Below are 27399 nucleotides of genomic sequence, written 5' to 3' on the forward strand. Positions count from 1 at the left end.
TGCGACCTCTCTGTACCATTTGGTGCAGAATGAAAATAGCAGAAGACCCTGCAAGGCCTAGCCCCAAGGTACTCATAACTCGAATAATTTCACATGGTAAGCCATGAGAGCCAGGAGCAGTCCCCTTCACAGGGCTGTGCCAAGGACACAAGTCTGTGTCCCTGGGCAGGGACTGATGCTGAGCTCTGGAAGGGGAGGCCAAGCTTGTGCCAAGAGAATCTGGGCACAGAGGAAAGAGACAGCAACCCCTCCCACCGTACTGCCACTTGCCCCCCTCACATTTGCCAAACACCTTAGGAAAAGCCAGATTCTTCACAGGAGCACACGGCTGCAGAGAAGAGACATAGCTCTGTACAACCCAGGATAATGCTCCATCATGTAGCACTGCCCCAGCCCACACCAGGCTTCATCTTCTACTACACACTGAAGTGAACTGCAATTTCTTATGCTTTTTTCTTTTCTTCTGGGAAGAAGCTAACTAGAGTGGGAAAGGATCTCTACGACTCTCACATGTACAACTCCTGCATTTCAGAGACTTTTAATTTGTGTTATGCAACTACCACACACACACAATGTACTTGAAATTATATAGCATGCAACCTAATCAAACACCACGGCACCAGATAGTTGAATCATGTTGTGATAAATAAGGAAAACTATTTTGTGTATGCATGGCAAATTCCCCCCTGCACCTTAGTCAAAGTGGCACCTACTACCAATTATCAGGTTGGTAAAATGCATCTATTATTTAGTGTAATGGCTTAACTTAACATGTAAAGTGCATGGCTGGGGGTGCACTAAGTACTCACACAGTGCAGGGAAGGGGCACCTTGGTGGCACTGACCATGCAGGGAGACCTTGCATGGGGAGCATGAGCAAGGCAACAAATGTGAGCCCAGAGCAGGGCTGTAAGAAACAAAGAGCCCCCTTGGGAAAGCTTTGAGGACAAGTATCCTCAAAGTATGGAAAACTCTGCTGAAAAAAAAGAAAATAACTCATTCCCACTCACATCCACAACAAGAAATTAAAAGTATGTGTTACAGCAAGGAAGCCAGGCTGAATACTGGAGAAAAAGCCCTGTCCCAGTAAGGATGCAGATGCACAGGAGGAACTGGCCCAGGAACTCATGTCCCCACATCCCCAGCAGGACCACCTGGACAAGCACCAGCAGGAACAACCTGGGCATACTCAATCCAGCTCTAAGAGAGGAAGATGTTCAGATAGCCTGAGGTCCTTCCAGTCCTATTTTTACAGGATTTCTACCCTTCACTCCAGCTGCCCTACCATATCTCGCAAGAGGCATCCCACAGCCGATGCTGCTCTGCAGCAGCCCCCGCAAGTGGCACAAGCTATATTTATTCTGGTACATTGCAGTGGGAAGCTTTAATCTGTGTAATCGCCTCAGAGAAGATTTCATTCAGTGAGGGGAAAGCAATTACTGTTTCATTTGCAACCAGTTGCCTTCCCAGGGTCTTAATCTATCAGAGATGGAGGGTCCTGTCAGCCCCTGCACCTACCTGGACACTTTTTATGAGACAGGTTTATGGCTCTGATAAAAGCACCTGCAGATACTCAAGGTTTTCAGCCCCTGTTTGAAGCAATTTTTCTCCTCCCAGTTGTTATTGCTTTTATCTGACATCTTACACCCTGCATGAAGAAAACAACTGGATATAATCCTAGATTAAAGGGATTGTAATGCAGAATTAAATACAAGCCATACCCTTCATAGGGTTTGCTGTCGTCATTCACCAAGCACAGAGCTCAGCTGTTTGGGAGGTGGTCAGCTGGTGGTGGCATTTCTGATAGTCTCTGCAGCTCCTGATTTTTCTAGACAGGCATTTACATCTCCCCACAGAGGTGGGAGGAAAGAAAACCAACCTAAAATTTAAAAAAAAAAACCCCTAACCCGGCAACAAAACAAACAATCCTTGGTGTTTCCATATGATGCTGCATTAAAATCCCTTTAAGATTTCACTTCAAAAACTAGCAGCTTAAACCCAAATTCTCAGCAGGACTCTGCACATGTTGGAGCTGCTGCACCTCAGTGCTAGGAAGGTTTATGGTCCCACAACAACCATGCCAGGAACCAGAGGAAGGTAACTGATGCTCAAATCAGACAAAAAAAAAGTCCCAAGGAAAGGATATTTGCTGTCTACTGCAGCAAGGACCACAATTGCAGAGCAATGCAAAAGCCCACCAGGAAATCTTTATTACTTTATCTTACATCAGGAAAGACACCATATACTTATATGCACAGCTGCATGCTTGGGAAAAAAAAAAAAAAAGACACTTTAATCTTCTGCTTTTTTCCAGCCTGGCAGCCAAAGCAGCTTGACATGATAAAGAGACTAGAGAGTTGTGAAAACTACATACTAAAAGGAGAAAATTTCTAACTGCCTTTCTCTTGTAAATTGTGGCAGCCAAAAAATCCAACCCCAAAATAAAGACATGCCTGAAGGTAGCAATTTTACAATCAGCAGCATAATGATTTATATCACTGCTGTCATCTTTGTTGGGGAAAAGGAAGCCAGGTATTGTGATCATTAGCTTTTTGATACAGATGATATTTTTAAATGAGGAAAAACACATGCATTTTAATCAGGAACTGAAGGAAATTGCTCTGAAACACAGAAGAATCTGCAGCTCATGCCAAAATTTGCAAACACAGGAGATGAATATTAAGATGACAAACATTATCGGTGACATCCCGAGCTGCTGCACATCCCTGGGTACGTGTGTACGTGTTCCAGGGTGAGTGGGAGCTCACTCACCCTGGAACATGGGATCCCACACCCTCCCAAAACGTATGTCCTCATGCCACAAGCCCCGAGCAGGCACAGCCTGGAAACTGGCCCCACTCATGCTGAAGCCTGTGGGTTTCCAGGTGCTGGTCTCACACAGCAAGGTGCCATCGCTCCCACCTGGAATCCAGCTGCACACAGCACTGGGGTTCCCCAGTTCCCACTGATGGCAGACACAAAGCAGCAGCGTTGGGTCCTACTCAGAGACAGCAGCACCAGGCTCTTCTCCTAAAAAGCAACTAAGAGCCAAGATGTTACTGCCTCTTTTCCCCAGAAGAGTTCCAGAAGCAAAGACTGGCCTACGTGGTACTCAATTTCTAAGCTCCTGCCTATGCCTTGGCAGACACACATGAAGTTGCAGGTGTAAAAGACAGGAGGTTGCTGTTGTAGAAGGATTAAAAATCAACTGAACTTAACCTTCAATGCAACAACGTGGCTTCTCATGCTTCCATTCCCCAGTGTAACCATAATCACATTTGTGGCTGAGAACCAGGAAACTGTTCTCAGAGACCAGTTAACATGCAGCCTTCCACAAGCCTGGGTGATATGACAGCAAGGGCATCAGCACAGGCTTTCTTAAGCCCAACAGAGCAGGTTTGAAATTGGAATGCATTTTAAAGCAACAGTACAGAACTTCCTGCAGATGACATCAGCAGCACACCAAACTTCACTGATTGTTTCCAAAGAGCAGCAGAGAAAGCAGTGAGAGTGCTCAGCTGTGTCAGAATGTGCATGTACAGTAACTCCAAGGCAAACAACGAATCTCTGGTCACAAACAGCCTCAGAGCTCAACACAGATGAAGAAGACAGAGATTAAATCTAAAAGGCTAATTTCTTCCTCCCATACCCCTATATTTTAATAGAATACAGGAGAGATTCAGCCTGTATTGGAGTAACTTTTGTTTATAAAACCCACAAATCCCACACAATATGCAAAAAAACTCTCCTCCAGAGAAAAAGCTGTGTCACCTCCCAGCTCACAGCTTGCACTGACAGCCATGTAATTTCAACCTGGATACAGCAGTTTCAGACCTTCAACAAGGATTCCTCAGCCTGACAAGGATGCACCACTGGGCCATGCCTGTGGGAGTAGCCAGCAGTCATTCTGCACCACTCAGCTCATGGATCAGCACTCCTGACTCTCAGTCTGAGTATTTCTGGCCCTGTGGGTCTGCAATACCTCCATGCTGCTTGCCCTCCCATGTTCACCATTGAAAAGTGTTGATAGCACCAGAAGTTGCACTGTTTTCTGAAAACAACTCTAATTAAGTATATACTATCATCTAACAAAAAATTCTACAATACTACTGATTCCCACACCCAAAGTTTACAGTCTTCTGTAGATAGAATGCAAGATGTCAGGCAGAGGTTGCAATCTCTGTTCAGTTTACGTCTGTGTGCCTGCTTCTTTACTGTATTAGTTTGAAAACAAACCAGTGGGAGGCACCAAGTCCAAATAACAATTTAATGGGGAAATTAAAGAAAAGGAAAAAAAAAAAAAGAAAACACTGGTTCAAACTGACAGAGTCAAGATACAACCTGACACCTTGTTAGTCAGGGTGGTGGTAGCAGTCTGGTAGAATGGTGGCTGCAGTCCTCTGAAGTGGTGATCCTGTAGAAAAAGGGTCTGTTCTTCCTCAGACCCAGTATTGGCTGTGTAGCTCCTGTCCTCTGGAAATCCAGTGGAAAGGTTGTCTCTGGTGTTCAGCATCTCAGATTATATCCAGGATGGGATGCTTGGTTCCTCCCTCTGGGTGGAGCATCTCACAATGGGATGATGAGTCATGAGGCCAGGTGTTGATTAGGCTCATTAACAGAAGATGGTCTGGAGGAGGGAGTTATCTCTGAGTCATGTGGCATGGCATTGTTGGGCCATTAACAGCAAGATAGTCTGGGGGGAGGAGGCAAGGAAACACTGCCCCACCTGATTTCAACGGCTCATGAGGATGGTAATGGAATACACTGCAACCCAGGACATTTACTTGTGGGGCTGTCAGTGTTTCTTCACACTTGATAAGGTTTCGAGTTCTTCACTGGAAGCAAGTCTAATTAAGTATGGTCTGCTCTGTGAATCCCCTGGGAAGACAGAGGAATACTATCAACCCTTGCATCCAGCCATCCTCCTTTTGCCCGGCATACCCAGCTGACAGCAGATGAAGCCCTGATTTGAGCACCAGGACGTGCACCTGCAGCTGTGTTGAGCAAAGGCATGTGTCAAGCAGAAGGTGCCGTTTAGTGAAGGGCTAAAATACTTCTCACCCTCCACACCCCACTGAGGAACAGGACTCTGCCATCCATCCTTCTGTCAACAAACCCTTCCCCACCTCTGTTAAAATCACACCAGCATACTCAGGCACACCCATATCTCATTTTTGAGGCTTCTGCAGGAAGTTGTAGGTACACAAAGCAGTCAGGATCAGGTCTGGAGCATGCTGGTGGCAGGGCCTTTCCCACAGCCAGGCAGCGAGCTCTTCCCTGCTCTCCTGTTTCATCTCTGCATGACACACAGCACATGCTCACCTGGGAATTTATCCTGCTCTGTGCAATGCCACTGATGATAAAAGCTAACAGCAAAACCTCCAGTGAGGCAAAGAGAACCAGAGCACAGCCCCAAATCATTAGTCACTACAAACACACCTGAAGCTCAAAACACATGCAGCACATTTAAATTTACTTTTCTTTAATTATGAATGAATGTGGGTTTATCTGGTATTTATTCCAGGGCAATAAAAACACATTCAAAATTATAAATCCCCCTGCAAACAGCCATCACCAGTGGTTGCCCACCTTGATCGCCTGGTTCAGTGCAAGTACACAGAGATACAACTGAATGCCAAGAGCTGACAATATTCATGCCTGAAAGGGGGAATTTTTCCTTATGTTCTATCTTTACTTTCTACTGTGTGCACTCTCAGTAGATGCCCACCTAAAACTGCTGCTTAAGTTACTTATTCTTTTGCACCTATTTATCAAACCAAAGGTTGAAAAGCAAGAAGAAATCTCACCCAGGAAGGGAACAATGTAAGGAAGGATTGCCTGGATTCATCAGGATGAATTGTAATCATCGCTCTGATCTTGGGTTGCAATTGATTAGTTATAAATACACAGCACCAAAGGTACCAGGACAAGGAAAGAGCTTTTTTTGGAAAGGCACAGGAACAGACCCCAAAAGCAGAGTACTCATGGCTCTCCAACAGATAGCCCTAAGTGCCCATTGAAAATGGGAGATATTTTCCTGCTCATAGTGGACAGAAGGGAGAATGATATCATTAAAGCCCACATTCCATCTCAATGTTCTTGAAGGAAAGGGGAAGAGGTACTTCATATTTCTATAACATAATTAGTATTGACAGAATGGACTATAATACAGCACTCAGACCAGAGGAGTAATTAACTACCTGGCAGCTTGTTTACTGGATGAAGATTGGAAGCACCGAGGCAGCAATTAGAGAGCAGAGAGGCAAGGCAGGCACATGGCTATGCTCTAACGAGGTATTGACCTCCAAACTGTCTGCTCAGGTGTCTGACGAGACATCCCATACACCACTCTGAGCACTGGAGCATCCCTGGCACAGTCACTGGCATCTCCCTGGGCACACTGGAGAAAGAGCTAGCAGCCAGCACTGATTTGGGAGCACCTTCTCTGCACAGGTTGTGCTCAGCCTCTCTTCCCCTTGCCTGGGTTTCTCTGTGCCTTAAATAAGAGTGTGGTTATAAGCCAAGCAGAGAGCTCTGGCCACAGACAGCATCAGTGATGGAAAAGTACCACCAACAGGGGATGGTGCCTAGGAACTAATCTGCAAGATGCCACATACCATCAAATGCTTTTCCACTGAAGCTCAAGGCAACTGGTTTCAGCACCTTTCTGATTTGCAAATCTCTGAATAATCCTGAAAATTGAAGCCTCGGGGAGAGCTGCAGCTCCTTGCACACCATTTCAGCCTTGTGAGGCTTAGCTTTAAACATCTTTGGGGAAAAAGTATTTGCCTTTCAGTCCGAGGTCCAGAGAAAAAGGACATTAAGTGCCCAAACTTCAGGATTTCTCCCCACAAAACCAAGAGGTACCATGGATCTGTTTCCAAACAGCTACTCTTGAGTAGGCCTTGCTCTACCTTATTCCCACCTCCTGGAGGAAGTGTCCTTGCACAGTCCAAAGGCCCTCCTTGTCTCTTGTAGGGAGGTGAAGCAGAAGCAAATGGTGTTTCTGCTTCAAGATGAGCACCTTCCTCCCACCCCTCCTTGGCTCTCCTATTCCCTTTCTTCCCTCTTTTGCCACAGGAGTTTTCCAGCACTGGCTGGTGATGCTCCTCCCCAGGGCAGCCACAAGCATGTAGAAAACAGGTCAATGTAAAGCCAATGTATTTACACCCGTGCATGTGCTTGTGGCAAACAGCTCACAAGTTGGGCTGACATAAATGATGGAGTATGAGAAATAAAGCTCTTTCCTGCGATGACATTTTAAAACAATTCAGCAGGCTTTTCACACCAGGAAAAGCTGGGGCTGTGTGTGCAGGGAGGAATGAACACGCTGCAGCTCTATGCGTGGCTCCAGAGTCAGAAAATTACTCTGCAGTGATGCAAGCAACTGCTTCACTCCTGATATCCCTGAAACAAGGACAGAAACTGGACTAGCAAGGGTTTCACAAGGACACCACACTCTCCATGGTGTGGGTGCCAAGGCTCTGTAATGACGAAGGGCAGCAAAGGAGCCAAAAGACATCAGGCATCACTGGGCCAGAGTACCAGAATCACTAAGTCATTCTCGCTGCCCAGACCAAACTCTCTCAGCACAGTAAATGGTTGTTGGGGTTTTAGGAGTTCTCCTTCTGTTTTCTTTTTCCCTTAAATAATTTTCCCCATACATGTTGCCAGGGGACAAATTACTGGTCGAAAAACAAATGACCTGGCCACAAGAGGAGGGATCCAACTGACTACTCTCTTTCACCTGAGCTTATGGGCTGTTAGTTCCCAGCATCTGGATGGAGAGAGAGGCTGAAAGGAATTCGTCAGCACGGCAGGGTTCTGCTTTTTCGGCTGCTTTCCTTCTATCAGAGAAGCCCCAGGATCCCAAAGCTGCCTTCCCTGCCCCGCTGGGAGCCGGGCTGTGGCCACCCTGCCCCCACTGTTGCTTCGAGCCTTCACTGCTCTGTAGCCCCGCACGCCCTGCCTGCTCAGACCTCCGGGGGTTCCACTGCAGCTCTGGAGTTTGATACATCTCATCTGCCCCCCGGGATTTGTGCTCGTCCCTGCCGTTCCAGCCTGCTGTTCCCGAGGGTCCGGCCGGACACCGGGATCGGCTGCCCAGGGTTTGTGAAGCCTTTGTCCCATCCCTCCCCGGGATCCCAGGCCGCCATTGCCGCGTGCTCCCCGAGCTCGCTCCGGAGCGCCCCCTGCAGCCGCGGGGGAACCATCGCACCTGCCCTGCTCACCGGGAGCCGCCAGCGCCCCTGCCGGCTGCGAGCGGAACTGCACCCGAGGGGAAAGGGCCTGACAGCCGAGAAGGCTGGGGCTGGGTTTGGGATTGTTTGCTGTTACTGCCACAGTTATTGCTGTTTGTTTGACTGGTTATACACACACATATATATAAAAAAATAGTAAAGAGCTGTTATTCCTATTCCTCATATCTTTGCTTGAAAGCCCCTTAATTTCAAAATTATAATAATTCAGAGGGAAGGGGGGGTTGCTTTTTTTTTTTTTTTTCTTCATTTCAAGGGAGACTCCTGCCTTCCTTGGCAGACACCTGTCTTTCAAACCAAGACAACGGTTATTTAAGAAATGGATCTGGATTTGGAGGAAACACTAATTTCTGGATATTGAGACTCTGAATAAGCTAGCTAAGGAAAGCAAGGCTGCCACAGGGTCTGCTGTAAGTGGTTTAAGACATGAGACCTGCTGGGACATGGCAGTTTAGCATCCAGACTTTCCAGAAATCAAAGCTACAGAGACCTTCAGGTCAAAGGCACGATTCCCACCCCAGCTGATGCCAAACTTCACCCAGTATTCAAGAGCAGCAGCACTTCCCCTGCCACCTTCTCCTGAGAGCAAATCAAAGAGGGCAGTTGGAAGAACCTCATGGGTACCAAGTACAGCATTAAGGTTTTGGACACAGGATTTTAAGGTAGAATCCAAAAGACAAGCCTTTTGACACACTTCTTTACATGGGACACAGCACTCAGACAAGTTTGCTGTCACTGTATGCACAAATTTACTCATTTGAGCAGCAGCAGTACCCACTCCCAGCATTCTGGTGGCAGGGACCAACATCCTGTGCACCAGGAGGATACCAGGGAGGGAATAATGCATCTTCTAAAGAATATCACTGAGCCAAATAATCTCATCAGCTCTGGGGAATCTCAGCTTCTGAAGTCGTAGCAGCTGGGGACAGACAGTGTCACAAAGCTGCTGCCTCATGAATGACAGAGCCATTTAAAAGAAGAGCACTTTTTATTTCTTCTCTTCCCAAAATGCCATTGTCAATCCCAACACACAGGAATGAGAAAGCTTTGTTTTCACTGGAATGTTCCACCAGCAACCACTGGCTTCCTGCAGCATTAACAAAATAAACCAGATCTTGCCCCCAATGAAAACAGTCATTTTTTGGTATTGACCAGTCACTGCTTTGCCTCACCTCAACATCCCAGCGATATGGGTAATCTATACCTAAATTACCTCAAAAGTGGTGCCTGTTTTCACAGCACAATTAATGCAGCAGCAGGTAACAGCCAACACACAAATCCTGCCAACACAAATATGCTGGTTTCATCTTGGGACCTTCTCCTCTGCTGACAGAGCTCAATATTGCTCCACTAGCATCAACATGGGCAAAATAAATCACAGATGATTAAAAACTGACAGCAACAAACCAAAACAACATGGTCCTGCTGCAATAGTTGATAAATCATATTTAGGTACCAAACAAGCTCTAAAGGAAAGGGTAAAGGAAGCCAGCAGAGTATGGAATAAAATTTGGCAGATGCAATTCTGCTGTCAGAAAGGCAATGGGGCAGGACCATGGCTGGATGGCATCAACTGGAGCAGCAACTCCAAGGCACTTGGGCCATCCTGTACTACTACATAGAGCAAGCAGTTCTTCCCCACACTCTCCTCGTGCAGATGATTTTAGGAAGGGAAAAAATCAGGAATCATTACTGTGCCACAACTCTGAAATACTTTCCCTGTGTAGGCAAGAAACTGCTCCTATCACAGAAAGTCTAATTTCAGCGTGCATGTGCATAAATGCACAAGGTAAGAACTAAAAATAGAGGTACCCTATTTCCACACATCATGTGGTCAGCAGGTACAGAAAAGGCATTAACAGTGATTCAGCAGTAGCCTGCATGATGCAGGAGGTTGTTTCTTTGCCTCTGCCTTCCTGTTTGTAGTCCTTCCCACCTTTGATGGGTGGGAAGGTCCAGCAACTCCCAAGAGCAATGTCCAGATCTGGCTTGCCAAAAGAGCCCCAGCCCCACAGGGTCCAGGGAGATCTGTGGTCCAGGGTCCACAGGAGCCATGGGGAACTCACTAGCTGCTTGGCTCCCTTGGGAAGGGGGTGATGTAAGGTGGCTGCAAATGCTCTTCACATAAGGTCCACCTCTCAAGAACACAGACATTTAGAGAGTTTCTCTAGCTACAGAATTTTTTGTAGTGCAAAGTCTACATGCTAGCATAATTAAATGTTTTTTAAACAAGATAGATGTATAATTCATATTTTTGCTGTTTTTTCATTAAGCTTCTGTGTCATATCTACAAGGCGCAACCATCCAAACTGGGTACAAAGAGGTGCACAATGTACAATTGCAGTGTATGGCTACAATTTCTGGTGGAAAGTAGTGCTGTGACTCCATAAACACCTCTGGAAAATTGCACAAGACAACACCAAGGACATTTTTTGAACACTGTGAGATTTGTTACATAAACAGTTACAACCTTGTACCCGTGGTTTCGACAGGGACAAGTCAGTTTTTTTTCTGGTTTTCACCCCCAAATTTTTGTTAATGTTTGCTTGAGAAGTCAGAAGGAGATACAAAAAAAGAGAATGAACAGTAGAAATTTCATTTACATTTCATAAAACCGTAGCTAATCTCTTCAAGCAGAAATTTAAAAAATACTTCAGTCTTCTCAGTGCCCAAGCTCTGTCATTCACCCTTGCAAAGCCAGCAAAGTCTCCCAAGCATCCAGGTGAACAAATCCCTCCTCCAGCCCCCAAAGTCCTGGGACTAAAAATATCTTTGAAGGGCTTCCTTGCACAACTGTGACTTAACCCCAGTAGACAGTGTAGCTAACCAGGAACAATTAAAGTGCTCAAGGATTTCAACTTAATCACAGAATATATTAAAGTCCTTTCTACTTTCACCTTGACATACTTTGAAGTCTGGATGATTTGCATTTTGATGTCTAATTGAAATGAGGATTGCTGCCTGACAGGCCTTAATCTTCTCAAACACATAGTTGTTCCTCTCTCCCCAAAACAAGTATTTATCACAAGTTTTACCTTGAATATAGGTCACAGCATTGCAAAGCAAGTAATCAGAGCTGTAAAAAAACTAAAAAAAACCAACAAACTACCACGAAGATTCTGTCTAGGTAAAAAGAAACAAATTCAAAAGGCACATCTGTTCTCCTGAGTCACAGCAAGGAAAGATTAATACCATTAACATGAGGGTTATACAGCAAATGAAACAACTGGCTAAAGAAAAAAAGAAATCTCTTACAAGTGTCATCTTTCATCATTAAATTTTAATAGGAAAACTACTGTGATTTGCTTAGTCTGAATATATATGCAATGTAAAGAGATCATCTGACATCATTGAGGCATAACGCCACAAGATAAATGGAGATGATTTGCCACACTACTGGAGCAGCTGTAACTCCCTCCCAAACCTGCAGCAACCAAATACCAAGGCAGCTGCTTCTGGCTGGCCACTGGCTCTTCTGCCTTTGGCTGAAAGGAAAGAATCAGAGGTCTTACTCTTCTCCTGTCCGTGTGGTCTTTAACAGAGGTCAGCTGAGCTGCTATACTGGTTAAAATGCCCACCTCCTGTTAGTCACAGTTTGGATGTCCCTGAAGCCTGAGCCATCACCAGAGCACAAACATCTGGAGGCCGTGGTTTGCACCAAGAGTGCCCCAAGCAAGGGCAGCATGCATATGCATCCCGAGAGAGCCCATCTGGAGCAGAACCTCACTTCACAGACTCCCAGCAATGGAAAACTAGGCTCAGGACTCCAGGCTGCCTTCCTTTCATACAGCAGTTGGGTTTTGAGAGCAATAAGGATGAAGATTTTCCTGTTCTGCTTCTGCATTACAGAGCAATTCTCCCTCCTGAAGGAGGGCAGCACCTGTGACAAGCTCAGGAAATGTCAGAGGAGTAGGCTGCAGGCAAGCCAGGCACTGCCCTGCCTATGGAAACAGCAGGCAGCCTGCAGTCCACCTGTCCAAACACAAACAGCAGGAAAGGGTGCATGGCTGTTGTGCACAGAGCTGTTAGGATCTATATGAAGCCCCATGTGTGTAAATTAAATGTCAGCTCCTTCTATCATCAGATGTGTACAACTTGTAAGCATGGATTATGCAAGACTATTAACTGTCTTATTTTAAGAAGGAGCAGCTGCAGAAGCTGCTTGGAGGACACAGCAAGTCACAGAAGGGGCAGCCCCTGGTGCGCAGTGTCTGTGTGTGTCTGAGCTACAGCACAGCTACTCTCAACAGGTCCCCAGTGCTTCCCCAGACCTGCATCCTGCACTAAAGCAATTAACTCAGCATCTCACAAGCTCTCACTGTCTTCCAGTGCTCTATGGAGGAAGGAGTAATATTTTCATCACCTTCTTATTGATGACAGCTTGAGAAAGATCTGGATTATTGTGTGAGTTTGTGAAGAAGTGAGCAGAGAGCTGAGCCTGTAACCTGGCCCAAACTCAAGCCCCCAGCCAGTGCCCAAACTGCAAAGCTCTGCCATTGCTTTCACGTTTCACAAGGAACCTGAAACAGCAAACTACCGCTGAGACCAAGGAGCTCCAGGCTGTTTCATTTCAGTAACTTTCTTGTTGATTAATGAGCCCTCACACTCAGCCAGAGCCCACAGATGAGGATGCCAGCCTAGAGTAACGCTGCACAGCCCATGCATGTCATAAGTGTCGCCATGTCAGAGGCAGAGGCCAGCTGCAGGCAGGGATGCTGGATGCTGGCCAGCAGCACAGAGCACTCACCCATCCTCAGCCCCAACCTGCAGAGCACTGCAGGCTACTGAGCTCAGCCCTCCCTGAGCTGACACTGTGCTTAGCAGACTTGCTAAAGTGGCTGATGGAAAGCTCTGGCCATAAATTACTTATAGGGTGAGAAGGCTTTTGATACAATTTTACATAAAACATTAATTCCTCTGGTCACTATGAATGCTAGTAGGACTGAGTGGCAGGGCTATACATAGCAAATAAGCATGTTGGAACATAAGAAGTGCTGAAAGGGGAGGCAAGGTGGGTATTAAGACCAGTTTCATTCATTGTATGTATCATGGACTTGGAAGAACAAACATCAAACACCATGATAACATGTACTGATGATTCAGATTTGTGTGGGCTCTTCAATACACAAGAGGAGGGCAATAAAGTCCTGGACAACCATGAACAAGCAAGCACCTTGGGGGATGATCAAATTAATCTGAGCAATGGAAATGCCACACAACAAAGCTAAGACATAAAGCAAACAACATTGTAAAGGACTTTGCACTCAAGAAACTATATGAGACAAACACAGGCTACTGCTTGTCCTCAATGAGCCACCAGGGTGCCAGGCGCTCTACAAGCCCATCAAGTGAAAACTGGTACAGGATACACACGAAGCTCTAAAAAAAGCAATCCCAGTGATACCAGAAAAGGGATCACTGGCAGGGTATCAGAGCAGGCACAGAGCCCCTTCCAGCAGACGGATCCCAAGAACACATCAGACTGAGACTGGGGAACACAAAGCATCTGGAGCAGCAACACAAGCGAGGACACGGGAGAAGTCAGAAGTGGCAGAGCTGCCCAAGGCCCTGGAGGCATGAAGATACTAAATTTGATGAGGTTGAGGAAGGGAGCCAAAGGAGCAATAAATAGAGCTAATGAGAAAACAAGGCATGAGCATTCAAAAACCTTTAACACACTACTAAACAGCAATAAAAAGGCAATTAGAATTCCGAGATGCATGGAGGGTAATTGCATGCACTATAAATAGGTGGTGGGAAGACTGTCCTGCTCAGCAGGATCTGATTCACTTTTGGGTGACTTCTATGCAGAAAGGAATATTTTGGTGTGCTACAGAAGCTGGGAGAAGGGAGTGTACAGAGAGACAAAATTACAGGAAGAATTCCTATCACTCACATCCTGCTGCATGAAATATGTACCAAGCAGGAGCTTTGCCACAGAGGCTTCAGAGGTCATAGTTTGAGGAACTCCAAATAAAAGTTCAGCAGCAGGGATGCAATGCAGCCTTAGGAGGAAACATCCATTTAATATCAGCCAGCAACATGTATGGCACTGGAGTCCAGGCACTTCAGTGGCTTTCACTATTGATGGAGAAATCTAACAACGCCCATGGACACCCCGTCCTGCTCAGTTCATAACCTTTGAACAAGCACATGCACTTGTAACAGCACTTAAAAACAAGCAAAATCAGAAGTTTAAAAGTGTAATTCAAGTGTCAAATTCACTTCCCCCATCCTCCATCATGCCATGACACATTGCTTCTGTTCCCTACCCATGCCTCAGGCATGCTCCACCACTCTGCTCTGCTCATAACCCCCTTCCTGGGTTCATGTAACCCTCAAGGGGATGCCCATGGCTCAGCCATGCAGGCTCGAAGTAGCTGGTACAAGCAGCAAGCTCCCTGTTTAACAAACAGGCTCACTGATGCCATTCCCTGCCCAGCCTTCCCTCCCTACACCAGTTAGGCTGGAACGAGTGCACCAACTGCCGCTCTCCTTGATGGGCATGTGGCTCAGGCTGTGCAGCAATGTGTCATTGTCTGGGGGTGACTTTATGATGTGTATCCCCTATCACTGCTCTATGCCCAGAAAATCAAACCTGTGCCTTTCTGTGCCTTTAAACTGAGCCCAAAAGGGGGGAGAGAAAAAACCGAGTGAACTTTTCAAAACAGTTTGTCAAGGACACAGATACACGCTCCTCTGCGTTCTCCTGCTGTGGTAGCAAGAGCAGAGGAAGCACCCTTCTTGCTTTTCAGCCAGCTTTCAGCTCCTTTTCTCCAGAGGGAGATGGAGAGTTGAACTTTGTTTTCCTGGGACTTTGGTTTTTCCCTTCTTCTCTTCTGGACTGTTTCAACATCAGAACACACTGGGAGAATTCTCCACCAAGGCCCCAGAGGTGGGCCCACGACCCAGCTCCAAGGAGGAGGAGAGAGACCACACCTACAGAAGGACTCTAAAATCTTCCCAGGTTTTCTCTCCACAGCGAGAGGTTTTATTATTCAGCATTATTATTCTTTTCCTGTGTGTTTGTTAAATAAATAGGTTTTTTAATCTCTTTCACTTTCCGCCGAGGAAATTTTTTTCCCCCCAAACCTGGTGGGGGAGGGATGGTTGTAACCTGCCTTCTATCAGAGGATATTTTCCTCCAAACTTGTCCAAACCAGCACAGTCATGAGAGATTCTGGGAAAGAAGTAGCCCTTGGAGTAGATAAAACTCACGAGACCACAGCTGAAGGCAGTGGTAGGGTCTTTGCAGAATTACAGCCAACATATTTCAGAGTAGAAGGTACCACTGAAGTCCAGGAGCCCATAAACAAGCAGAAATCCTACCAGGCAGAGCCTTGGCCAATATAATCCACCACTTAATGATCAACTCAGTTCTTTTGAGGACACCAGCTCTCTCTTGAGACAGCTAGAGGCTAGACAAGTATTATTCTCCACCATCCCTGCATAGCCCTGGGCATACCTGATGCAGAGCAAATGGGAGATGGAAAAGGAAAACATAGCCACAATCTGAGAACTGTCAGCAATCCCTCCTCCCTGCCCCAGGTTCTTCACAGTTACCCTTCCAGAGGAGGAAAGTTTGCAGACTGAAGCACTGAACATCTGACAAAGGGAAGGAGCAAAGCTGAAACTTTCCAACTCCAAACTCCCTCAGCCAGGTCTGGTGCCCTTCCCAGCTCCCTGTTCTTTCCCACTGCACAGCATCAGCATTGATTCATGTTTGGGAGCTGCTCTGCCCTCATGAATGACTGAGAACACACTAAGTTTCTGCATTCCTAACTCCAGCTAGCTCTTGGATATGCACCAAAAACCAACCCCGTGCAGGTCAGAACGTCCCCAGATAACAGCAGCAGATGGCTTCTGCCTAGAGGTCTCACTGGCAGATGATGGTCTGCAGAGCCAGGGTGGGAGGCATAGTGCTGGTTTTTCCAGTGTGCACCGCTCTCAGGTTACACAGCCTCGCCCGTGGCTGAAGAAGTGCTGTCTGTGGCCTTCCCTCCTCCTTGCACTGTCACCATGCAGGTAGCAAGGCAGCTAGCTCCTGCTGCATCACCTCATTAGCTTTCTTCCGAGGCAGGGACTAGTCTGTCATCTCTGGTTGCAAGAAGAATGAGAGCAGTCTGCTAGGAAGGAGGGAAGTCTAGGGATGGAGACAATAAAAGCAAACTCATCACGTGCAACATGCAAAGCATTTGTGCCCTCTTGCTGAATTAGGAAAAGGTATTTGGCATCTTAGAAGAAAATTGCCTTTTGCTTCATGTTCTGCTTATATGATACCCACATCACCTTCCAGCTGCCTAAATCTTCTGCTGCTGAGGTGTGGGAGGAGCTGACCGCCTGCAAAAGCACATCAGGCAAAGTGAAACCACCTTCTTGCAAAAACTAAAGCCCCTGGCAGCATCAGCAGCAGTCTAACAGAACTTCTGGATGGCTGCACCTAATTGTTCCCAAACCATCCAGTATTTTCTGGGCCTAGAACATAATACCTGAATGCTCCTTCCTTCCCAGCCCACACTCATCAGACACCTGAGGGGAGTGCAGAGTGGAATATATGTTGCATCTGGCTGGCTGCTCATGGAGCAGCTTCTCCCCTCCACAGCCACTTGTACCAGCCACATGTCAAGGCTGGCCAGAGCAAGCCCAGAAATTTCTTCCTAAAGTGTCTTTGCAGTATTTACGTTCATTTAGCCAACTGGCTGGACAGGGATCCCCCAAATCACTCCTTGGGATAAGAGTTCTAAGCAAAGCACCAGCTGGAAATCAGATGGGTGGGTGCCTTCTTGTAGAACCAACATCAGTGAGCACAGAGCTGTATTTAGGAGCACCGGTCTATCTTCCCTCTAACAGCCAAGTCCCTTTATCGCACCAGGATGCCACCAGCCAGGCACCTTGTCCTCTCCAATCTCAACTAGAGTCTGTATGTTGGCTGTGACACTCCAGGCTCTGAAATGACCCTCATGCACACACCCACATCCCTACCAACAAAGGCAAATCACTGCCCCTCTCTGAGGGACTCCAAGGAAAGCATGGGGCTGCTCCCCTGTGATGTGGAGGTGGGGAAAAACTTGTGGGTTGTGGCCACATGTTGGGGTGCTTAAAGTGCTAAAATCTTTCAACAGGATTGAAGCCTTCTGCACCCCAGGGCAACGCCAACTTAGCACCATCTGCCTCGGTAACTTCACAAATTCTACAGGAGTCAGCAAGCCCCACACACCTCATCCATTGAAAACACACAGTGCAACAACAGACATCAGTGGTTGCTACAAACTTACAGAATCTGCAAACACCCAGCGCCATCCTCTCCTGCTCAGTGGGTTCTCAGGATCAAATTCAAATGCTAGAAATCAAATTCAAATGCTAGAGCAGACACTGCTTTTTACAAGGCAACCTGTGAGACTGTTTCAACAAGACAACTCTTAACAAATAGCTTCTTCAATCAGTAGCTCCTCAAAGTGTGTGCCTGGAAAACAGTCTTTCCTCCCTGTTACTGTTCTCCCCTCTGCCAGACAGGCAATCGGGAGCCAAACCACTCCCTTTTATTCCCACTCCAAGGTATTGAACTGAGCCTGTGCATGCCACAGTACTGCAGCTGCTCTGGATACCAGGCCTCTTTCTCCTGCAGAAGTGCATCAGGCAATGACAACTCCAAAACAAGTACTTCTTTTCCACTGCCAGAAAGTTTATTGAATTTTTTCCCCCCAAGATTCTTCACCTGGCTAAAGACATACAGCGAGCGATAGACTTGCAGGGACAGGGTCACTCTGCTCCATGCTTGTAGAGGATCAGATCCAGTTCATAAATGCTAATCCTAAATCATCAAGTGTGGATCTAAATCCCACCCCAAAAGGGAACAGGACGTGGTTTGCAGAGGGGTCTACAGACAAAGCTAGATTAGAAGACTCTTCCTTTTAGAAAGTCAAAAAGCACCCTGCCCTTGTGTGAATGTCACCCTAATTTAGCACATGAGATCACAAAAGGCCACTGCTGGACCATCAGCCCTGTTTGCCAGGGTATTGCACAAAGGCATTGTGGCATCAGCCCAAAGTCTTACCAAATTCAATGGGGTTCTTTTGAGATCTGCACATAGCATTGCCAGTCCCCAAAGATAGACACCACAGCACTGTCATTAAAAAAATCCACCCTTCTGGACAGGAAAAACATGACTAAATCTAAATTTCATTAAGTTTCTTCATTAAATATTAACACTTGGGTATGGAGAGACGCCCATGAGGGTCACTATATACCTGACACCACTAAAAGTCCAAGCTCCCAACCTTACTGTGAAGTAGACAGACAGGTTTTGAAGTATGACAACTACAAACACAGCATCACTTACCCCAAGCTGAATAAATATTTGCATGACACTTTGACTCAGGTGTTTAAATTCTAGGAAATGTCTGACTTTATCAGCCTGAATCACAGACAAACAATACCAGATATTATCACTAAAAGCACCTTTTCAAACAATTTCAAAAGGTTAACATCAAACACTCAGTGACTGCACTTTATGTCCAGTTTTAAGAACAAAGCCCATGCAATTCAGAGGAAAACCCAGCTGAAGCAACCCAAATATCCTGTACCCACAAATAACTTCTTCCTAAGCAAGTGCCAGGTTAGGATGCTTTGTGTATTCTTGTCAGTACCTACAAGGTAATGACAAAGTGGAACTCCCCAGGAACCTTCCATCTCTTTCATCTCCCCTTTCCTACCCTCATGAAGAAGCAGCTGGACCCTATTGCTGGACCTTGGAGCATGCCCTTCAAGAAGGGTGGACCAATTCTGACTCACTGGGAGCTGGTGATGCCACCTGCATACAGAGCATCCAAGGTGAGGAGACAATTCTGATTGTCCTGCCATGCCTGCACCACACTCTAAAAGAGCTGGGCAGTGAGGTGGCACCTTCCCTTGGACCTCACCCTGTTCTATTTCCAGGAAGGGAAGACCTTTGAGGGGCCATCCATCAAATCCCACCCACCCTCCTGGGTGACAAATGGAGAGGAGCTGCTCACCAACAGCTGCTCACCTTGTCTGCTGTTTTAAGGGAACTCTACTGTTTTAATTAGTCTTAATTCTCAAAGACACACTAAAATATGTGATTTATAGAGATCACTTTGTGGGTGAAACCCTGGCACTGCTGAAGTCACTAGCTGGATTCACATCGACACCATCCAAGCAACAGCTTTATTGGTCATACTGTATTGATTGGTCTTAACATACTGATCAAGTTTACATGATGAAATAGAAACAGGATGTTTACCTTGTACCACCCTGGACTACAGCACTGGCAGTAGCTCTGGGGTTTTTTATATATTCTGCTTGTAGCAGAGTTGTGATGGCTGGGCTGCTACTGCTAAATAAGCTAAAAACAAATTAAATATTTCTCCAGCTAAGAAAAATTTGCATAGGGAAATTACTTGCCGACCACTTTCCACTTAGGTAAATGGAGAACAAGTGACGTACCATTCAGCAGAAGGAATTACAAGTTGTGCAAGAGGCAAAGTGCTTCGAGGAGAGTGTCTAGACTACGCAAAGCAAGGCCATAAATTACACCTTTTGGAAACAATGGGCTTTAGCAAGGCTTGGAGCTGCATGATCTGATAAGTCCTCTCCACTCTGAGTTCATAACATCTCTGGCCCAAGAGGTGCCACCCACAATAACTGAAATGTCAGGCTATGGATCAGGAACTGCAAAGTTTTACAACAGCCAAAGACCAAGCTCAAAGCCTATTTAATTACCAGCTTCACAATCCAATAAGTTGCAAGTATATAAATAGCCAAAGTATGACAAATATTTAATATCTCCTGGAATTAAATTAAGATAAGACACTGGCAAAATAAATGATGTGTTTTAACTGAAAACAACCATTTTCTGCAGATTCCAGACAATCTGAGCACAGTAATCACATTCTGCACACCACACTGCTAAGCAGCACAGCATCCTCCCCATGGTGATGCTCCGCAAGCAGGCTCACCTTCACTTTAGGGTTGGCACAGAGCTAGGGACAGACCCAGCCAAGCGCCCAGCCACACATACAGCTCTCATTTGATGGTGGCAATGGCCTGTGCCCACACTGAGCCATCTAAGTGGTGAAGCCAACCCCTAACTACTCTTCCAGGTTGTATAGATGTAGCACTAATAATTATCCTGCAAGCTTTGGTGCAACTACAGAGCAGAGCATGAGGTCCAGCTCATGCTTGAGAGCTGCCTGGACCTTGCATCTACTTTTTAAACAGCACTAGACAGCAACTGAGGAACAGACAGAAAACAAGCAGAGCATCGTCTTTACCTCTCCTGCCCTGCAGAGCTGAGAAAACCAAAAATCTCCAAGGGTTTCTTGGGACCAGCAGAGCAGAATCTGACCACAAAAACAAATTCCTCCAGCAGAAAGCTTCTAAAACAAGTTCCAACACCAGCTGAGACAGGGTCTGTCCCAGAAGAACAATGTGTTGGTGGTTTTATGAGAGAACTTGTGTAAATATGGCAGAAGTAACAATCCAACCCATGATAAGAAAGAAGTATGCGACTATTTGGAAGGCTGCACTAGCTTTACTATGTTCCTAAATGTTGTAGCATCTGTGTACCTGCTGAAATGGCAGAAATTCAGTATTTTAAGATGCATCGTAACCAATTTAACAGTTTCTGACCCCTCACACCTGTTCTGCATTAAGCACTGTGCTTAAATCAGTCACCATTCAGCAAAGCACAAGCTTAAGCGCTTTGCTGAATTTGACTGAGAATTTTGCTAATGCACTTGACGTCATCCCACAGGCTTACACAGGGACCCAAATCATGCGCCACTTCTCCCAGGAGTAGCCCTGGTAATCTGCAACAAATCTGGAACTTTTTTCATCCCACATTTATCCCACTGGGAACTGATTTACTCTCCTGCCTGCCTACTCCCTTGCTCTGCAGAAAGGAAAACAGGCAATAGCAACCACGACTGCAGCGATATCTGACCTAATGTGCTCTCCACATTTTATCTCCTAACAAGTTCTTTCTGCTGCCCCTTTCCCAACAAGTGTTGTCAGTTTATGCTATTTTGAAGGAGCAAACACCAGTTCCAGGGCTGGGCTGTGCCTTTTGACTGCCGTGCTATTGGAGGTATTTAGCAAGAGGTACAACCCACACCCAAGGATGCTTGGTTTGCATCACTACAGACTCCCACCTTGTCCAACATTCCTAGGCTGCCAGCTGAGCTCTCTTCCCAAAGGCTTCAGACAGTTGGGATCAAGTGGGAACAGGCACCAAGCACAGCTGGTTGTCTCAACTCTACTTCCAACAAATCAGCATGAGCTAGAGAAAAGACCACACACATCCTGGGCAAGCAATTACCAAGCTCAGTGCCATCTGCAGTAATAAAACACATTGTTCTGAGAGGCATGGAGCTGGCAAAGCCACTTTCCTGCTGAGCTGCATCGTGAGGCTGGAGCCTTCCATGTCCAGCAATATTTTAAGTTCTGATGGGAGTTTTTCCTCCACATTCAGTAGGTCTCTTGCTCAGATTCCCCAGTGTCTAGTAAGGGCTGCCCACACACTGCACCTTTCTCCCACCTGGGGTAGAAGACAAAAATAAAATCTCCCTATTTCACCAAGCTTTACAGGGATAAGTATCTTGCAGACCACTGTCTGTGTCTCAAATGTGCCTGGAATTCAGTGGTGGCTTAAAAAAGAAACCTAAGTGGGAAGTAAGACAGCACAGGCAGGTATCGAATAAGCCTTTCTTCCCTTAGGAAATACTGCTAGTGAGATGTAAATAAAAGAACTTACAGGTAGACGTCACAGATGTGTAGTTACTCAAGTGGAGCCTTACCCCATAAACATCAAAATAAACCCAAAACAGAGGTGCAGACTTGAACATGCTGATCTAAAGAACAGTTTTTCCTCTATTGCTGAAATTTCTGGGGTGTCAGGATAAGAAAAATACCAGTTCTGAGTGGCGCCTCCTTAAATTCATCTGGAAATCTGAAACAGTTTGCTGCTGGTGTAAACAAGCAGTGCTGTTGTGCTCACATGCAATAAATACCCAGCTACACCATCCATTTACACTTTTCCGCTGCTCTCTTTGCTCTCATATACATTCTAATTTATCAAACAGCAGGTAATTACCTTTGTGGTGCAACAGCACCTTAACTACATAGTTCCCTTTATTCCAAGGTGGTTCATGAGTGCTGCAGAACACCAGGCTGCATTTTCCAGCTCCTGAGCACTACACACAGGTGTGTGGCTACACAACCAGTGCCCGCTGTGCCAGTGCATTCACAGCACCAGAACATGTGGCCCCTGGGTCTCTGGGCACCAGCCAGCTCTGACACAGCAGCACTGCAGGATCAAGGGGGGAGGATTACACACCTCAGGAGAGGTACCACAAGGATCTACAGCCTAGGCAAGAACTTCAGTGCTGCAGCCACAAAAAAATCAATGCTTTCTTATCTGAGAAAATTGCAAAGAAGGTGAAGCTATAGAAGCTGCCTGGGCTCTGGGAGCCTGGCAGGGGCTGACTGCAACACAGCCCATTTCAGCTGTGGTCCTCCAGCTGTGGTGGGGATGGGCTGGCTCTTATCAGGTAACCCAGCCAGGAAACCACTCCACAGGGCAACAGCTTTACTGCCTCACCTGCAAAGCCATGGTCACCTGCCTAGGCTGTGCTTGGGGTGGCAGCATCTTCTGTGCTACAAGGGGAGAGCTATGAGCCAGGCGAAGCCAAACCTCATCCTTGTCCTTCCAGCACTGGGTAGAACTTGCTGAGCGGGGCTGACAGGTCCCCAGCACTCACTGCTGCACAGTTCTGCCCAGACACTTCTGCGGTAGCACCTCCCTGACATGGGTGTGGGGTCTGAGCAGCCTGGTGTGAAGCCAGGCCCCCTCACCTGGGCAGAGCTCCAGTGGGGCTCCCAGATGCCCTGTCCATGGGCAGTGAGTGGGCAGATGGGCAGGTTCAGGCCCTGGCATCTCCAGGGGCCCACACATGCAGTGGATCAAGCAGCCCCCTCTGCAGCCTCTCTGCCCAGCACCATTGGGAAAGGAGGGAGCGTGATCCTGCACACCAGTCTGGAGGCTGCAAATGACAATGCTTGGTGGTCTTCTGCTCCCCATTTCTTCAAGGATGAAACAATTCCCTGGTAAACAACAAACTGTAAAGGTGGAGAGGCAAATAGCACATGGGAAAGGAAGCAGTTTATGCCTCCTCTGCTGACCAGCAAACTAACCCAACAGCCTCCATCAGAGCAGGACCAAAACCCAGTCTTCTCTCACCTTTCCCCTAAAAAGCAAAATGTATTTGTTCTACTCTGGTGAGTCTTGAGCACCTGATAGTTTCATCATTACTGAAGATCCAATCAATATACTGCAACTGAAGCACAGTGCTCAAGAGTGATCAAGTCCCACACCTTCACCCTCTGGTCCCCCTCCAGCCAGAAAAGGAAGGGTGCACTTTCCCAGAGGGATGTGTGAGGAAAGCAAAGCAGAGGAACACAAAGTTCATCAACAAACTCCAGGCTCTGATAGTTCTTTAATTGACTTCAACAGGAGTCATGGCTAAGAAAAAAGGGCAAGGATCTATTCCCAGCATGACAACTGAATATAGGGATATAGAGAAGACAAAAACCCATAATTAATTCACCTTTAAAAGGGTGTTTGACATGTGTTATCATGTTAAATTTAGCTTTCCCAATTCCACTTCACTGCTAAGTTTGAGGGGAGATGATCAGCCCCCAAGACACACCTATTTTAGCTATGTTAATAAGCCAGACATGTTTCCCTATGTTCTTCATTTCACAGAGAATGGATTATTTCCTTCCAAGATCCTGTGTAACTTCCACATACCCTCGAGTATTGCTGCCAGTTTGTAATTTTTCTCATTACTCCTCATTTCTTTGTTTCACCTGCACTTTATTCCCCACCTTTTCCTCTTCTCTCTTGTCCTTTCACAGTGCACTATTTTGATTTCAGGGACTATAAACTGTCCTTCCCAGCCACTCTCCTCTGGACTGCTAAGATGCTGCATGCTCCTTTGGATAAACTACTTGTCAGTTTCAGATCACTTTCATGTGAGAAACAGTTGCAGGATTTACTTGGTTTTATTTCAGCGAAACTAACAGTATTGTAAATTTCATCATCTTTCTCTAACACAAAGAAGTTGCACAGGAAACAAAAGCCAAAACTACTTTGGAAATTCATAATCTGTTGGAAAGCATTGTAGGCAAAAAGAACAGATAAAAGAAACTCCAAACCTGGCTATAATTTCAGTTATGTACTTTGCTCAGCAAACAAAAGCAGATCATTCAACCTTCCAGCAACACCAGATTGTCCTATATTGCCTTTAAACTACATGATACATTACAGATACACTTTCCTACCTCCGTATGTTGCAATGACTAATAATAGTTCTGTGGTGTAGCAGAACTGAATGCTGTTTGCATCAATACATCCAGGAGTCTGCCTGAATTGTAAAGGTCATTTGTAAACACAGAACAGTATCAAGGCTAAAACTGCAGTCTAAGAAACTCAACTGAAAATGGTGACAAAAAATAGGCCAGCTGTTTCAGAGAGCTACATTACATCACAGACCTAACTCTGGCTGCCACAGGGAAAAAGTTGGCTGCATTTGACTGAAAGATCCTGTGTCCAGATCCAGGAGAAACTTAATTTCTGCCCTGGCCCACAAGCTTGTGCCTCAGAGGAGAAACAAGCTTCAAGACAGCTCCTGGAGATGGGGAGCCCAGGTGAAGTGCTCCTGTCCAGCCTCTGCCTGGAGCAGCACACGGCTCTGCCGTGGTGACACACCTGGGGAGGAAGAGCCAGGACTGTGGCAGAGACTTCATCGCAAACCTCTGCTGATGCATTTTGCTGGGAAGCCGGTCTTGAGGAGCTTGCCACACATAAACACTTGCAAGAAGTTGAAATGAGACTCGGCAACTCCCCAAGTCAGTGCCAGCACTCCCAGTTAAGCAAACTTTGCAGTAAGCACGGAGTTGTGGAGTCCCTTTGCAGGAGGCAACAGCACGTGCCTGGTGTTTTCCAGCAATATGACCCATTTCTCTCCTTTCGACAACCTTTAGATGGCCAACATCTCAAACTTCCCGATCCCGATGTTGCGTAACTAGAAGCAACGATATAAGTCACTGCGCTGGCTCTGTGTGGAAGAGCACGCCGGGGAGCAGCACGGAGGGTGACAAGGGGTCAGGGGGCTTCCCCGAGCCCCGGGACAGGGCTGCTGCCAGCAAACTGCGCCACGTGGGCCCAAGGTGCCCTATGCTGGGAGTGCCCTTGGGGCGCCCGGGGAGCTGCAGGCCTGTGGAGCAGCAGAAGAGGCAAGGACTGGGCAAGGATGCAGGCAGAGGAGTATCTAGAGGAGCGTGCAAAGGGGTAGGTCAACAGCGGGTAGGTAAGAAGGGGGCAGGCAAATGGGCGGATGGCAGGGGCAGGCCCACCTGCCAGAGGTGGGTGATGGAGAGGAGAGGCAAGGCCTGGGCGGCAGGGCAGAGCCGGGTAGGACAGGGCAGGGCAAGTGCACGGCCGGTACCTTCTGCTGCCGGCGGGCCATGTCGGTGGGCTGCTTGGCGTTGAAGGGGTAGGCGATGCAGCGCATGACGAAGACGTAGAGCTGCAGCTTCTTCTTCCTCTCCTCCTCCTCCCGCTGCAGCCGCTCCAGCTCATCCTTCTCCTTCTCGCTGGCCACCGAGGGGCTGGGGCTGGCGGGCCGCGCCGCGCTGCTGCCGCGGCCGCCGGGCTGCAGCCCCCCGGCGCTCCCACCGCCGCCGGCAACGCCGCCGCCGCCGCCGCCGCCCGGGCCCTCTCCGGGGCGGCTGGGCGAGAGCCGCGCCGCGGCCGGCGCCAGCGGCTCCTTACCGCTTTCCTCCTCCACCAGCTCCTCCGACTCCTCCTCGCTGGACGACGGGTCCAACATCGCGGCGGCGACGGCTGGGCTCGGCCGGGCGAGCTCCGGGCTGCGCTTAGCTGCGCTGCGCTCGGCGCGGCTCCGTCCGTGCCCGGCTCCGACTCCGCGCGCCGCCGATCCCGCGCGCGCCCCCGCGCCGCCCCGCCCCGTGCGCGCGGGCGCTGGCCGCGGTGCTGCACGCGCGGGGCGAGTCGAGCGAGCGCCGGGCGCGACCCGCGCGTGCGCAGTGGGCACCCGTCGGCCCCATGGCTGCGGGGGTCGGGGGGCTGTGGGGGCACGGGCCGGTGTGCCCGCGGCTTCCCCTCGGCCCCACACAGGCGCTGCTGTGCCCGTGGTGTACCCACAGAAACCACTGTCCCTCCGAGCCTCCGCAACCGCACACAGACCCTGCTGGGTCTTCGATGTCCCCATGGACATCGGTGTCCCTGCCATGCCCCTGGTGCGCCACAGCCCCACACAGACATTACTGTGTCCCCGCAGCAGCCTGAACTACGAGAATCCCCGCAGACCTGAGGCTCATAGCATTTGTTTTCCACCAAGCAGATCTTCTGGCCCCTCCGTGCAGCTAAAAGTCTTAATCGAAAAGTGATGCTGCTGATATATATTTTGCCCAAGTCTCTAATTATTACACGTGTAACAATATCGTGGTATTCTGCTTTGAAGATTACCTGCGGCAAGCCGAGAACTTCAGGAGCTGCTCTGAGAGATGAGTCAGTGAAGACATCATGTGTGCTCAGTGGTTTAACTTTTGGTGATTTTCAGATCTGATTGAGACTTCATTTATGTGTATGTGTGTATTTGTGGTCGGTGGGTGTTCTCGAGGTTTGGTTTTTTCTACTCAATTAGCAGTGCTTCTTTTCTAAATGTCAAAATAGCTGTCACCTGTTAATTGATGTTAATAAGTATTTACGGAGAATAGATAAACATGGACTCATGGTGATGGGGCTGTGAGAATAGCTTGCAGGTGAGGAGACAGGTACTGCTTCTTGTGATGTGTTCCAGCGTTTTCACAGCAGCTGGGCTTTCTGAGCTTCTTTCCTCCTTCTAGTTAAAAGCTCTGTGTAGCCAATGAGTCTGGAAAAACTTCCGGGTCCTGCATTTCCAAAAGACATCAGAAGTGGCTGAAAAATTGGCGTTGAATGCAAAAAGTGGCTTTCTCCATTTCCATCAGCTTTATCTGCTAGAGCTGTGGCATTCTGCACATCACCTTGCCGTGGTGTGTGTCCTGACAGCAATGTGGGA

The 27399-nt window shown here is 47.5% G+C and overlaps 1 protein-coding gene across 8 annotated transcripts in view; it reads right to left on the reverse strand.

Annotated features, from left to right (window-relative positions):
• CADPS (calcium dependent secretion activator) overlaps positions 1-26253 on the reverse strand; it is a 210823-nt gene extending 184570 nt beyond the window's left edge. For 4 of the 8 annotated variants that reach the window (XM_069028367.1, XM_069028365.1, XM_069028366.1 and 1 more), the window contains exon 1: positions 25783-26235. In XM_069028367.1, the coding sequence (XP_068884468.1) occupies positions 25783-26166 (384 nt within the window). In that variant the 5' untranslated portion in view covers positions 26167-26235. Of the gene's footprint in view, positions 1-4340; positions 4473-5806; positions 5874-25782 lie in introns of those variants that run through there. The other 4 variants (XM_069028361.1, XM_069028360.1, XM_069028362.1 and 1 more) reach the window with 3 other exon arrangements.
• Between the last annotated feature and the right edge of the window lie 1146 nt (positions 26254-27399).

Source organism: Aphelocoma coerulescens, chromosome 12 (genome assembly GCF_041296385.1).
Source record: "Aphelocoma coerulescens isolate FSJ_1873_10779 chromosome 12, UR_Acoe_1.0, whole genome shotgun sequence".
In the NCBI taxonomy this organism is placed as follows: Eukaryota; Metazoa; Chordata; class Aves; order Passeriformes; family Corvidae; genus Aphelocoma; species Aphelocoma coerulescens.